At 34.7% G+C, this 13,401-nt stretch overlaps 1 protein-coding gene across 4 annotated transcripts in view; it reads left to right on the top strand.

The window, feature by feature from the left end:
* Positions 1-13,401, top strand: part of VPS13A (vacuolar protein sorting 13 homolog A) — a 273,046-nt gene that overhangs the window by 44,727 nt on the left and 214,918 nt on the right. For all 4 annotated transcript variants that reach the window (XR_009008570.1, XM_007182294.2, XM_007182295.3 and 1 more), the window contains exons 13-17: positions 1,677-1,848; positions 3,432-3,494; positions 3,975-4,104; positions 4,939-5,033; positions 5,378-5,520. Coding sequence is in view for 3 of the 4 variants with exons in the window: in XM_007182294.2 (XP_007182356.2) it covers positions 1,677-1,848; positions 3,432-3,494; positions 3,975-4,104; positions 4,939-5,033; positions 5,378-5,520 (603 nt within the window). In the remaining variant the exon portion in view is untranslated. The remainder of the gene's footprint in view (positions 1-1,676; positions 1,849-3,431; positions 3,495-3,974; positions 4,105-4,938; positions 5,034-5,377; positions 5,521-13,401) is intronic.

The following is a 13,401-nucleotide window of genomic DNA, read 5'->3' on the forward strand; positions in this document are numbered from 1 at the left end:
ATATTGGTATATATTGCAAAATGATCACCACAATAAGTCTAGTTAACATCCAATATCATGCATAGTTAACAAAACTATATTTTTTGTTATAAGAACTTATAAGATCTATTCTCTTAGCAACTTTCAAATATGCCATACAGTATTATTAACTGTCGTTGCCATGCTGTACATTATATCCCCATGACTTATTTATTTTATAACTGGAAGTTTTTTGGATCCCCTTCACCCATTTTGCCCATCCCCGACCCACTGCCTCTGGCTACCACCAGTCTATTCTTGGGATCTATGAGCTCATTTTTTTAAATTCAATATATAAGTGAGATCATACAGTATTTGGCTTTCTTTTTCTCTGTCTGACTTATTTCACTTAGCATAATGCCCTCAGTAGCCATTCATGTTGTCACAAATGGCAAGATTTTATTCCTTTTATGGTTGAATAACATTTCATTGTTTGTATATATATACACACATTTTCTTGATCCATTCATCCATCAGTGGGCACTTGGTTGTTTCCATATCTTGGCTCTTGTAAATAATGCTGCAGTGAACATGGGGGTGCATGTATCTTTTTGAATTAGTGTTTTCATTTTCTTCAGGTAAATACCCAGTGGAATTGCTCAATCTAAGTTTTTTAAGATTTAAAAAAATATGGTATAAAAGTGAATTTCTTGACTTTTTAAGATACTCTTTAAGGGCTGATAGAAACTATAATGTAATATTTGTCTTGAAACACTTGTAGTGGCTTTTGCTTATTACATGAGTAAAATTGAGTTAAAGGATTCTTTATAATGAATTTACAACTGGAAATACTAGCATTCCATTCATTTACTGTATTTTTGGAATTATTAAGAAACCATATCCCAGTTTGTTTTCTAACCATGTCTTTTTTTTAGTTTTCAAACTTTGGTATCAGACATATTAAACCTATTATAAACCTGAAAGGTAGTCTATAAAGTGCAACCCCTTTTTAAGATTCAAAAGTCTTATTTTTCCAGTTATTAAGCTCTTGCCTAGTTTCTAGAAGTTGCAATTACTCTTTCAGTTGACTACTTTCATTACTATTCAGGTGGCTGAACTGCTAGTTGCCAATTAATACTTTAATAGTTTTTCTGTAGAACTATATTTATTGTAACAAAATTCAGTGATTTTGATTATTTTCATTTAGGAAAGAGATAAGACTAAATAGTGTATTATTATTATTATTTTTAAAATTAATTAATTAATGTATTTATGGCTGTGTTGGGTCTTCGTTTCTGTGCGAGGGCTTTCTCTAGTTGTGGCAAGCGGGGGCCACTCTTCATCGCGGTGCGCGGGCCTCTCACTATCGCGGCCTCTCTTGTTGCAGAGCACAGGCTCCAGACGCGCAAACTCAGTAATTGTGGCTCACGGGCCCAGCCGCTCCGCGGCATGTGGGATCTTCCCAGACCAGGGCTCAAACCCGTGTCGCCTGCATTGGCAGGCAGACTCTCAACCACTGCGCCACCAGGGAAGCCCCTAAATAGTGTATTATTAATTACTAATAGGGCTGGGAAGAAGCAAGTGCCCAGATAATATACCATTTTCATAGTCTCTGTATTATGTATGCTGTTAGAGTAGAAGCAGTATCAGTTATATTTTATACTGTTGGTTTGAGGGTGTTTTTAAGTGTAGGGTTTTTGTTTTTATTTTTTAACTAGGTGGGTTTATGCTATACGTGGTATTCTTGAAGTAAATGTTCAGCCCCACTTACGGATGTGGTCATGGAAGCATATAAGAGAACACAGGCAAAAAATGAAGCAATATAAAGAACTGTATAAAAGAAAGCTAACAAGTAAGAAGCCGTCTGGTGAACTTCTCAACTCTTTGGAGGTTAGCATTTAAAAAATTTGTTAAATATTTTGTACTACTTAACTCCTCAGTCTTTAGTGACTAACACTCCCTACTTACCTGTTCTAATTTGTACTGATCATTCTCTGTCTCTTTTACTTACTAGACTTTTTCATACTCCTTAACTTCAGGTGGATGTTACAAACCCTGGTGAAGTTTTCCTGTGTGCATTTGGAATTTGAGATTCTCCTCAATCTGGAGAGATTTGGGTTTATGCAAATAGTAACTTGAAGCCTCACATTATTATGACATTTACAAACCTCAAAAGCCTAGAAAATATTTGCTCCATTGATTCCAGTCTTCTCTGTGTTGGTTTCAAAGCCTTATGTTATGTCACCACTCCATATTTCCATATGTTACCATCTAACTGTGCATTAATCAAATAAATGTCCTGTCTTCTATATGTATATGCTTATACTTATAGCCAAGTCTGCTCATGCATTCCATCTGCCTTTCTTCATCTCTATCTCAGTTTTACTCATTCCTCAGGTTTTGCTTAAGTCCCATCTCTTGTATGAACTTTCCTGAATTTTTTGCTCAAACAGTGCTTTTTTTCCTCTTAATCCTTGTGGCATTTCTGGTCTTCACCAGCAACTTTACACTTAATTAGCCGTCTCCTGAGTTCTCTAAATATTAGTCTTAATCTTTTAGCATTATGGTATATTCTAGACGGGACTGTTTTACAGATGGATGAAGTACAGCGTAGGGAGTCTAAGAAGAGTTAGTCTCTCAAAATTAATGGAACCGTTATGAATCCAGGCCAATTTCCAAAAAACTCCCTAAGATTGAGTTTTATTTTTATTTTGAAGTAGAAGACTTTCTGAAGACCTAGGCTATTATGAATGCTTGGGTTTCTGCTTTGGTGGTTACAGATTTCCTTACCTAGTTTTGGATCTTAACCGTAACCCTCTAAGTCTGTTGGACTGCAGAACCCTGAGTAAAGTTTTCCAGGTAATGGTTGGTCATCACTGTTTCTCTTTGGGACTAAAAGTGGTTTGAGCATGACGCTCTCAAAAGTAATCATGGAAATAATGTATAGATATGATGAAAGATTGAGCTTATCTCAGTTTATTTCAGTAGCTATACTGAAATACTTGGAAAAGTATAAAATTTAAAAACAAGTTTTATGTGTATCTAGATCTACTTGATATATCTTAATGATGACGTATCAAATGTGCATGTAATATGAAGGACTTAAAATTGTATTTTTAGTTGAAAGTGACACTGATGTGTTTACCCTTAACTGTAGTTAAAGCCCAAATAAAAGTCATTTTAAACAGTGCATGTATATTATCTTCTAATATGTGCCTGTATATCTTGTAGTATTCTAACTCTTACATGCATGACATGTATGATTTCTTTGTTCAGAAAGTTGTTCCATCATTACTAATTTCCAAGCTGACATATATACAAGCATTGCTTTTCAGAATTTAACAGGAATATTATGTTGATGGGTGACCTGTTTTCTGCTTCCTATCTCTTCTTTAGTACAGCAATTTGATAGAGAATATATGAAAATTATTTATATAAAGTTATTTATGTAAACACTTTATTTATATTTTTAGGAGTTGGAAAAGACTTTGGATGTATTTAATATAACTATAGCAAGACAACAGGCAGAAGTTGAGGTAATTCCAGATTGTCTTTCAATTAGTAAAAATAAATCTAGAATTTATACAGATTTGATAGATGTGATGTTATTGGTATTGTGCTGTAATATACTATTTCCTAAAAAGGGTTCAAATTTGCTTATTTATATTATAAGAAAATTTGATGCACTGTTTCGCCACATGTATTTAAACCAGACAGGTTCTATGGGAAAAAAATTCTTTCTAACTAATTGGGCTTATCAAATACTGAGAGTTCATATGAAGGTGAAAGCCAATTTTTTTTCCCCCATTACCATTGCTTATAAGACAGTGGTGCTAAGTACCTGGTAATCCTAAATTCTGATGTTTGGCCAATGTTATGGTTACTATGTTTTATTGTCAGTATGATTATTGTTTATACTTATTCACTAAAGTAGATAAGTTTTAGAAATATCCTGTTTCTTTAGATTACTAAAGAAAGGATAATTTGTCATTTATTTGTAAATTTATTCATTTTAGGTAAAGAAAGCTGGATACAGGATTTTCAGAGAAGGAGCACAAGAGTCAGAGGATAATAAAGGATGGTTTAGCTGGCTGTGGACTTGGTCAGAATCACGTACTAAACAACAACCAGATCTTAAACCTGGAAGTATGTCCATTTCATTTTATAGTAGTGCAGTTTATCATCAGGCTGTGGTAGTGTAGCTAACCATCAGGTGTGAAATTAAGTTTTGCAGGAAATTTTCTCTTTCATTAAAATAGGCATTTTAAGTATATATACATATGATATATAATTCTTATTATCAGTAAAATTACTATTAAATATTGTAAATATATGTGTTAAATAAAAATCAAAATAAATTTTAAAAATCTTACTACTGCTTGCAAAACAGCATTATGTCTAGAGGATTTAGTAAGTGCATATAGCGCAGTCATAGATAAAATAAAAATTCCAAAAGAGTATAAACCACTGTGAATTTTTATCGAAATTATTTGTTGGAAAGATTTTTGCTTCCCAACAAAATGCTTAAGACCATGGAGGCTTAGGGGCTTAAGTCTACATTCTAGATCTATTGTTTATTAGCAGTGTGGCCCTGGCAAATTATTTAAGCTCTCTAAACCTCAATTTCATCATCTGTAATAAAATGTGGAGAAATGATATTAATATTACCTACTTTGTACACTAAGTATGTTGCTTAGCACAATGCCATTAAGTGCCTAATACAGGTATCTATTTTGTGTGCTTAATACAAATATTTAGAAATTTATATTGCTGAATTTATGTATTTAGTAATTTATATTTTGGGAGAATAAACCTTCTAAAATTGGCAATGCCATCCTAGCATTCAGTAAATATAATTTCTTAAAAGTATTATAAAAAGAGAGTAAAATTTGCATTTAATTTATTAAAAGCAGCTAAATTTTGGGTCGGTTTTATCTTGTTACCAGTTAAGAACATAAAACACTTCTTTATGATTTTTAGGTCTTGAAGAAATGTTGACACCTGAAGAAAAAACTTTACTATATGAAGCAATTGGCTATAGTGAAACAGCAGTTGATCCAACCTTGCCAAAAACAGTAAAATGTTTTCTTGCCTTATACCTGAGCATTTAGTGATAGATATGCCTATTTTTAAATCCTTTCATAAATATATGTTACTGAGTTGTTCTGTGATCTTTCTTTGAGTCTATAAATATTACATTTATTTTAGTTTCTAAGGTAGGGATAAAAATTGTCCCCTACTTTTTAGTGTTATGTGGTGATCCTTTAATATACGAAGGGTTGTTTTTGAAGTATTTTTCTGGTTTTTGGAAAGAAAAACTATATAAATAGGAGTATTTGTTGTATTTATATATATATAGATATATATAGATATACATATAGATAATTTTTTTCATTTTATTCCTCTGAATATACTCTAGTTTGAAGCCATGAAGTTTTTTGCTCACTTGAAAAGTATGTCTATTATTCTAAGAGAACAACAACAAAAATATGAACTGTTAGATATTGTAGTGGAAGAATTTAGCACTTTGATTGTGCAAAGACCAGGAGCACAAGCAGTTAAGTAAGTATTAATTTATTTTCTCTTATCTGTAAGAAAATATTTCACTGTGAGGTTGGAATTTAGTCATACAGTATTTTGTAAAGAGTACTGTGGTTTAATTTGTCCTTTTGTATTTTTAGAAAGGTAGTTTTTTCCATTAATATATATATTTTGGGATTGTTAAAATAACACATGTTCAGTAGAAAACTTCATGCCCAGAGACGCTAAAGAATCATACAAAAATGTCAGCAATCACACTATTGAAAAAGAAACAGCATTAACAATTTTGTTTTTATCTGGGAATGTCTTTATTTTATCTTCTGTTTTAAAAATAGCTTTATTGAGGTATAATGCACATACCATACAATGCACCCATTAAAGCGTACAATTCACTTTTTTGTCACACTGTATTGTATACCAAATCCACATGATATATTTACAAGGTTGTACAACAGTTATCATTACCCAATTCCAGAACACTTTAACACCCCGAAAAGGAAACACTAATACCCATTAGCAGTCACTCCCCATTGCTCCCTCTCCCCAGTGTCTGATAAAACTATTTTACTTTCTTTTTTAAAAAAAATTTACTTATTTATTTATTTATTTTTGGCTGCATTGGGTCTTCGTTGCTGCGCACGCGGGCTTTCTCTAGCTACGGTGCGCGGGGGCTACTCTTCGTTGTAGCTTCTCATTGTGTGGGCTTCTCATTGCGGTGGCTTCTCTTGTGGAGCATGGGCTCTAGGTGCACGGGCTTCAGTAGTTGTGGCTTGTGGGCTCTAGAGCGCAGGCTCAGTGGTTGTGGCACATGGACTTAGCTGCTCCGTGGTATGTGGGATCTTCCCAGACCAGGGATCAAACCCATGTCCCCTGCACTGGCGGGCGGATTCTTAACCACTGTGCCACCAGGGAAGTCCCACTAATTTACTTTCTATTTCTAAGAATTTGTCTGTTTGGGGCATTTCATATTAATGGAATCATATAATATGTGGCCTTTTCTGTCTGGCTTCTTTTACTAATAGGCATGATATTTTCAAGGTTCATCCATGGTATAGCATGAATTAGTGCTTCATTCTTTTTTATTGCCAAATAATATTTCATTGTATGGATATACCACATTTTGTTTGCCCATTCATCAGATGATGGATATTTTTGGTTTGTTTCCACTTTTTTGCTACTGTGAAAAATGCTGCTATGAAAATTAATGGACAGTATTTTATATGGACAAGTTTCAAGTTTTCTTGGGTATATATACCTAGGAGTGGCATTGTTGCCTCAAATGGTAACTCTATATTTAACTTTTTGAGGAATTGACAGACTGTTTTCCAAAGCAGCTGCATCATTTTACATTCCCACCAGCATTGTGTGAGTTTTCCATTTAGCTACACCCTTGCCAACACTTCTCTGTCCTTTTGACTATAGCCATCCTAAATGAGTGTAAAGTAGTATCTCACTGTGGTTTTGATTTGCACTTCCCTGATGGCTAATGATGTTGAACATCTTTTCATGTATTTATTGGCTCTTTCTGTATAGTTGTTTTGACAACTGTCTATTAAATTCCTTTGCCCATTTTTTTCTTTTATTTAATTTTTAGAAAATTATATTGAAGTATAGTTGATTTACAAAGTTGTATTAATTTCTGCTGTACAGCAAAATGACTCAGTTATACATACATGTATTCTTTTTCATATTCTTTTCCATTATGGTTTATCACAGGATACTAAATATAGTTCCCTGTGCTATACAGTAGGACCTTGTTGTTTATGCATTCTATATATAATAGTTTGCATCTACTAATCCTAAACTCCCCCCTACCCCTTGGTAACCACAGGTCTGTTCTCTATGTCTGTGAGTCTGTTTCTGTTTCATAGGTAAGTTCATTGGTGTCATCTTTTAGATTCCACATATAAGTGATATTGTGTGGTATTGTCTTTCTCTTTCTGACTTACCTCACTTAGTATGATAATCTTTGGGTCCATCCATGTTGCTGAAAATGGCATTATGTCATTCTTTTATATGGCTGAGTAATATTCCATTGTATATACGTACCACATCTTCTTTATCCATTCCTCTGTTGATGGACACTTAGGTTGTTTCCATGTCTTGGCTGTTGTAAATAGTGTTGCATTGAACATTGGGGTGCATGTATCTTTTCAAATTATAGTTTTCCCCAGATATATGCCCAGGAGTGGATTGCAGGATCATATGGCAACTCCAATTTTAGTTTTTTGAGGAACCCCCATACTGTTTTCCATAGTGGCTGTACCAGTTTACATTCCCACCAACAGTATAGGAGGGTTCCCTTTTCTCCACACCCTTTCTAGCATTTGTTATTTGTAGACTTTCTAATGATGGCCATTCTGACTAGTGTGAGGTGCTACCTTGTAATTTTGACTTACATTTCTCTAATAATTAGTGATGTTGAGCATCTTTTCATCTGCCTGTTGGCCATCTGTATATCTTCTTTGGAGAAATGTCTACTTAGGTCTTCTGCCCATTTTTTGATTTACAGTGGTTTTGGTTTTTTTGTTGCTGTTGTTACTGAGTTGTATGAGCTGTTTGTATATTTTGGAAATTAAGCCCTTGTCAGTCGCATCATTTGCAAATATTTTCTCCCAGTCCATAGGTTGTCTTTCCATATTGTTTATGGTTTCCTTTGCTGTACAAAAGGTTGTAAGTTTGATTAGGTCCCATTTGTTTAGTTTTGCTTTTATTTCTATTGCCTTGGGAGACTGACCTAAGAAAACATTGGTATGATTTATGTCAGAATGTTTTCCTATGTTCTCTTCTAGGAGTTTTATGGTGTCATGTCTTATATTTAAGTCTTTAAGCCATTTTGAGTTTATTTTTGTGTACGGTGTGAGAGTATGTTCCAAATTCATCGATTTACGTGCAGCTGTCCAAATTTTCCCAACACCATTTGCTAAGGAGACTGTCTTTTCTCCGTTGTATATTCTTCCCTCCTTTGTTGAAGATTAATTAACCATAGTTGTGTGAGTTTATTTCTGGGCTCTCTATTCTGTTCAATTGATCCATATGTCCTTGTGTCAGTATCACACTGTTTTGTTTACTGTAGCTTTGTAGTATTGTCTGAATTCTGGGAGGGTTATGCCTCCTGCTGTGTTCTTTTTCTTCAGGATTGCTTTGGCAATTCTGGGTCTTTTATGGTTCCATATAAAATTTAGGATTATTTGTTCTAGTTCTGTGAAAAATGTCATGGGTAATTTGATAAGGATCCCATTAAATCTGTAGATTGCTTTGGGTAGTATGGCCATTTTAACAATATTAATTCTTCCAATCCAAGAGCATGGGATATCTTTCCATTTCTTTGAATCATCTTCAGTTTCCTTTATTAATGTTTTGTACTTTTCAGCATATGAGTCATTAACCTCCTTTGTGAAGTTTATTCCTACGTATTTTATTTTTTGATGCTATTTTGTAAGGAATTGTTTGTTTACATTCCCCTTCTGATATTTCATTGTTAGTGTAAAGAAATGCAACCAATTTCTGTATGCTAATCTTGTATCCTGCTACCTTGCTGAATTCGTTTATCAGTTCTAGTAGTTTTTTTTTGTAGAGTCTTTAGGGTTTTCTGTATATGGTATCATGTCACCTGCATATAATGACAACTTTACCTCTTCCCTACCAATTTGAATACCTTTTATTTCTTTTTCTTGTCTGATTGCTGTGTCTAGGACTTCCAGTACTATGTTGAAGAGCAGTGATAAGAGTGGGCATCCTTGTCTTGTTCTACATTTTAGCAGGAATACTTCTGAGTATTATATTGGCTGTGGGTTTGTCATAAATAGCTGTTATTATGTTGAGATATGTTCTCTCTATACCCACTTTGGTAAGAGTTTTTATCATGAATGGATGTTGAATTTTATTGAATGCTTTTTTGCATGTTTTGAGATGATACTGTGGTTTTTGTTTTTTCTTTTGTTGATGTGGTGTATCAAATTGATTGATTTGTATTTGTTGAACCATCCTTGTGAACTTAGGATGAATCCCACTTGGTCGTGGTGTATGATCTTTTTTATGTATTGTTGAATTCAGTTTGCTAATATTTTGGTGAGAATTTTTGCATCTATATTCAACAAAGATATTGGCCTATAATTTTCTTTTTGGTAGTGTCTTTGTCTGTTTTTGGTATCAGGGTGATGTTGGCTTCACAGAATGTCTTTTGGAGTGTTACTTCCTCTTCAGTCTTTTGGAAGAGTTTGAGAAGGATTGGTATAAGTTCTTCTTTGTATGTTTGGTGGAATTCACCTGTGAAGCCATCTGGCCCTGGACTTCTGTTTGTAGGGAGTATTTTTCATTACAGATTCTGTTTCACTTCTAGTGATCAGTCTGTTCAAGTTATCTATTTTTTCTTGATTCCGTTTGGGTGGGCTGTATGTTTCTAGAAAGTTGTCCATTTCCTCTAGGTTGTCAAATTGGTTGGCATATAATCAATCATTCATAGTATTCTCTTATGGTTTTTTGTAATTCTGCAGTCTCAGTTGTGATTTCTTCTCTTTCATTTCTTATTTTGTTTATTTGGGTCTTGTCTCTTTTGTTCTTGGTGAGCCTGCTCAGAGGTGTGTCAATTTTGTTTACCCTTTCAAAGACCCAGCTCTTGGTTTTACTGATTTTTTTTCTATTGTTTTTTTAATCTCTATTTTATTTGTTTCCCCTCTGGTCTTTAATTGTCTCCTTCCTTCTGCTAACTTTAGGTAGAGTTTATTCTTCTTTTTCTGATTCTTTTAGGTGGTGGGTTAGGTTATTTGAGATTTTTCTTCTTTCTTAAAGAAGGCCTGTATTACTCTGAACTTCCCTCTAAGAACTGCTTTTGCTGCATCCCATAGATTTTGTTGGTTGTGTTTTCATTGTCCTTTGTCTCAAGGTGTATTTTAATTTCTTTGATTTCATTGTTGACCCATTGGAGTTTTTAGTAGCATGTTGTTTAGTCTCCATGTAATTGTTTTTTTTCTCATTTCTTTTTCTGTGGTTGATTTCTAGTTTCATGCTGTTGTGGTCATAATAGTTGTTGAGATAATTTCTATACTCTTGAATTTGTTGAGTCTTGTTTTGTGCCCTAGTATGTGGTCACTCCTAGAGAATGTTCCATGTGCACTTGAATGTGTATTCTGGTTTTTTTGGATGTAATGTCCTAAAAATATCAATTAAGTCTAACTGTTCTATTTTATCATTTAGGATCTCTGTTGGCTTATTGATTTTCTGCCTCAAAGATCTGTCCATTGATGTGAATGAGGTGTTAAAGTCTCCTACTACTATTGAGTTCCCATCAGTTTCTCCCTTTATGTCTGTTAGTATTTGTTTTATGTATTTGGGTGCTCCTGTATTATGTGCATATATATTGATGAGTGTAAAATCCTCTTCTTGTGTTGATCCTTTTATCATTATATAGTGTCGTTCTTTATCTTTCTTTATGGCATTTGTTTTAAAGTATATTTTGTCTGATTTGAGTATTGTGACCCTCACTTTTTTGTCATTTCCGTTTGCATGAAATATGTTTTCCATCCCCTCACTTTCAATCTATGTGTGTCCTTTGCTCTAAGGTGGGTCTCTTGTAGGCAGCATATTGTAGGCTCTTGTTTTTTTGATTCAGTCTGCCACTCTTTGTCTTTTGATTAGAGCATTTAGGCCATTGCCATTTAAGGTAATTATTGATAGACATGTATTTATTGCCTTTTTAAACCTTGTTTTCCAGTTGATTCTGTGTTTCTTCTTTGTTCCTTTCTTTTTCTTTTTCTTTTTTTTTTTGGCCATGCCACACGGGTTGTGGGATCTTATTTCCCTGACCACAGATTGAACTCAGACCCTTCTCAGTGAGAGCGCAGAGTCCTAACCACTGGACCGCCAGGGAATTCCCCTGCTTTTCTTTTTTGTGGTTTGATGATTTCCTTTTATTTTATGCCTTTGTTTTCTTCTTTTAGGTTTTAGTGAATCTATTGCAGGTTTTTCATTTGTGGTTACCCTGTTTTTTGAGTATTTTTACCCCTTGCTATATACGTGCTTTAGACTGATAGTCATATAGGCTCAAACACATTGTAAAAAAAACAAAAACAAAGAATCTATCTTTTCTTACTCTTCTCCCCCACATTTTATGATTTTGAAGTCCTCTTTTACTTCTTCATGTTTATCATTTTGCTGTTCATTGTGGTTATCATTGTTTTCACAAGATTGTTTTGATGTTTTAAGTAAAAAAATGTACTGGCTTATTTAAGTGATTTACTTGCCAGTTGTGATTTTCTCTTTCCTATAGATTCTTGCTTCTTTTCTGTTTAAAAAAGACCTGTCAGTGTTTCTTTTAAGATAGGTTTAGTATTGCTGTATTCTTTTAGTTTTTGCTTGTCTGAGAAATTCTTTATCTCTCCTTCTATTCTAAATGATAATCCTGCTGGGTAGAGTATTCTAGGTTGCATATTTTTTCCCTTTTAGGGTTTTGAATGTATCTTGCCATTCCCTTCTGGCCAAAAACATTTCTGTAGAGAAATCAGCCAATAGCCTAATGGGGATTCCCTTGTAATTAACTCTTAGTTTTTCTCTTGCTGCCTTTAGAATCCTCTCTTTATCTTTAACTTTTGACATTTTGATTATAATATGTCTTGGTGTAGGTTTGTTTGGGACTCTCTGTGCTTTCCTTTACCTGGATTTCTATTGCCTTTTTTAGTTTTGGGAAGTTTTCGGCCATAATTGCTTCAAATACTTTTTCAGTCCCCTTGTCTCTTTCTTTGCCTTCTTGAATCCCTATTATTTGTAGATTTTATATTATCACATATATTGCTTTCATTTTTTTTTTCATTTGGCTTTCTGTCTGCTGTTCTGATTGGGTGATTTCCATTATTCTGTCTTCCAGATCACTTATTCATTCTTCTGCATTATTCATTCTCCTATTCATTGCCTTTAGTTCACTTTTTGTCTCAGCAAATGAGTTTTCTAAGTTTTCTTGGCTCCTCCTTATATTTTCTAGTTCCTTTTTATAGTACTCTGCATTTCGGTCAATAGCCTTTCTTAATTCCTTCAGTATTTTCATTATCTCCTGTTTGAATTCAGTGTCTGTTAGACAGAAGATGTCTGTTTCATTGTTTGTTCTTTCAGGGGAATTCTCTTGATCTTTTAACTGGGAGTGTTTCCTCTGCTTCTTCATTTTACTTATATTTCTCTTACTCTGTGAGTTTCGGAGAAACAATTGTCTACTGTGGTCTTGGAGGGCTTTTTATATGTGTGAGCATCCCTGGGTAGCTTGTGTGGGTTTAATATATTTGGTGTGAGGGCTGTTTTTAGTATGAATGCCTGTGGCCTCCTTTCTTCAGCATGTGCTGGCCGTTATCCCCTTAGTAGGGGGTGTGTAGATGCAGCTACTGGTGCCTGCTCCCAGGGCACTTGGTGGCAATGGCAGCTCGTGCGCACCTACAGAGCCCATGATGGTGGCAGAGGCAGCTTGCAACCACTCCTGGAGCCTGCAAGAGTGGCAGCAGCAGCTCAAGATTGGTCCTGGAGCCCAGGAGGGCAGCAGCGGTGGCTTGCAACCTATCCTGGAGCCTTTAGCGCCTATTTTTAAAGACTACTAATCCCATTCATGAGGGCTCTGCCCTAATGGCCTAATCACCTCCCAAAGGTCCTACCTCCAAATAACCATCACATTAGGCATTAGAATTTTAACAAATGAAATTTGAGGGACACAGACATTCATAGCATAGCGTTTGTGTTAGTCCCCTGGCTCCAGGAAGCCACACCAGGAATGTTGCCCACTGCTTTGCTAGGGAATGGGGATGATAGGCAGATAAACAGAAATGGCAGAGTGCTACCTTTCTGAAATTCAGCTGTCTTTTCCTTCTTTCATTTTTCCCTGGTTGCTGTAAGTTTTTTATTAAATTCCAGACTTGCAAGAAAGTT

This window comes from Balaenoptera acutorostrata, chromosome 6, assembly GCF_949987535.1.
Source record: "Balaenoptera acutorostrata chromosome 6, mBalAcu1.1, whole genome shotgun sequence".
Taxonomy (NCBI): domain Eukaryota; kingdom Metazoa; phylum Chordata; class Mammalia; order Artiodactyla; family Balaenopteridae; genus Balaenoptera; species Balaenoptera acutorostrata.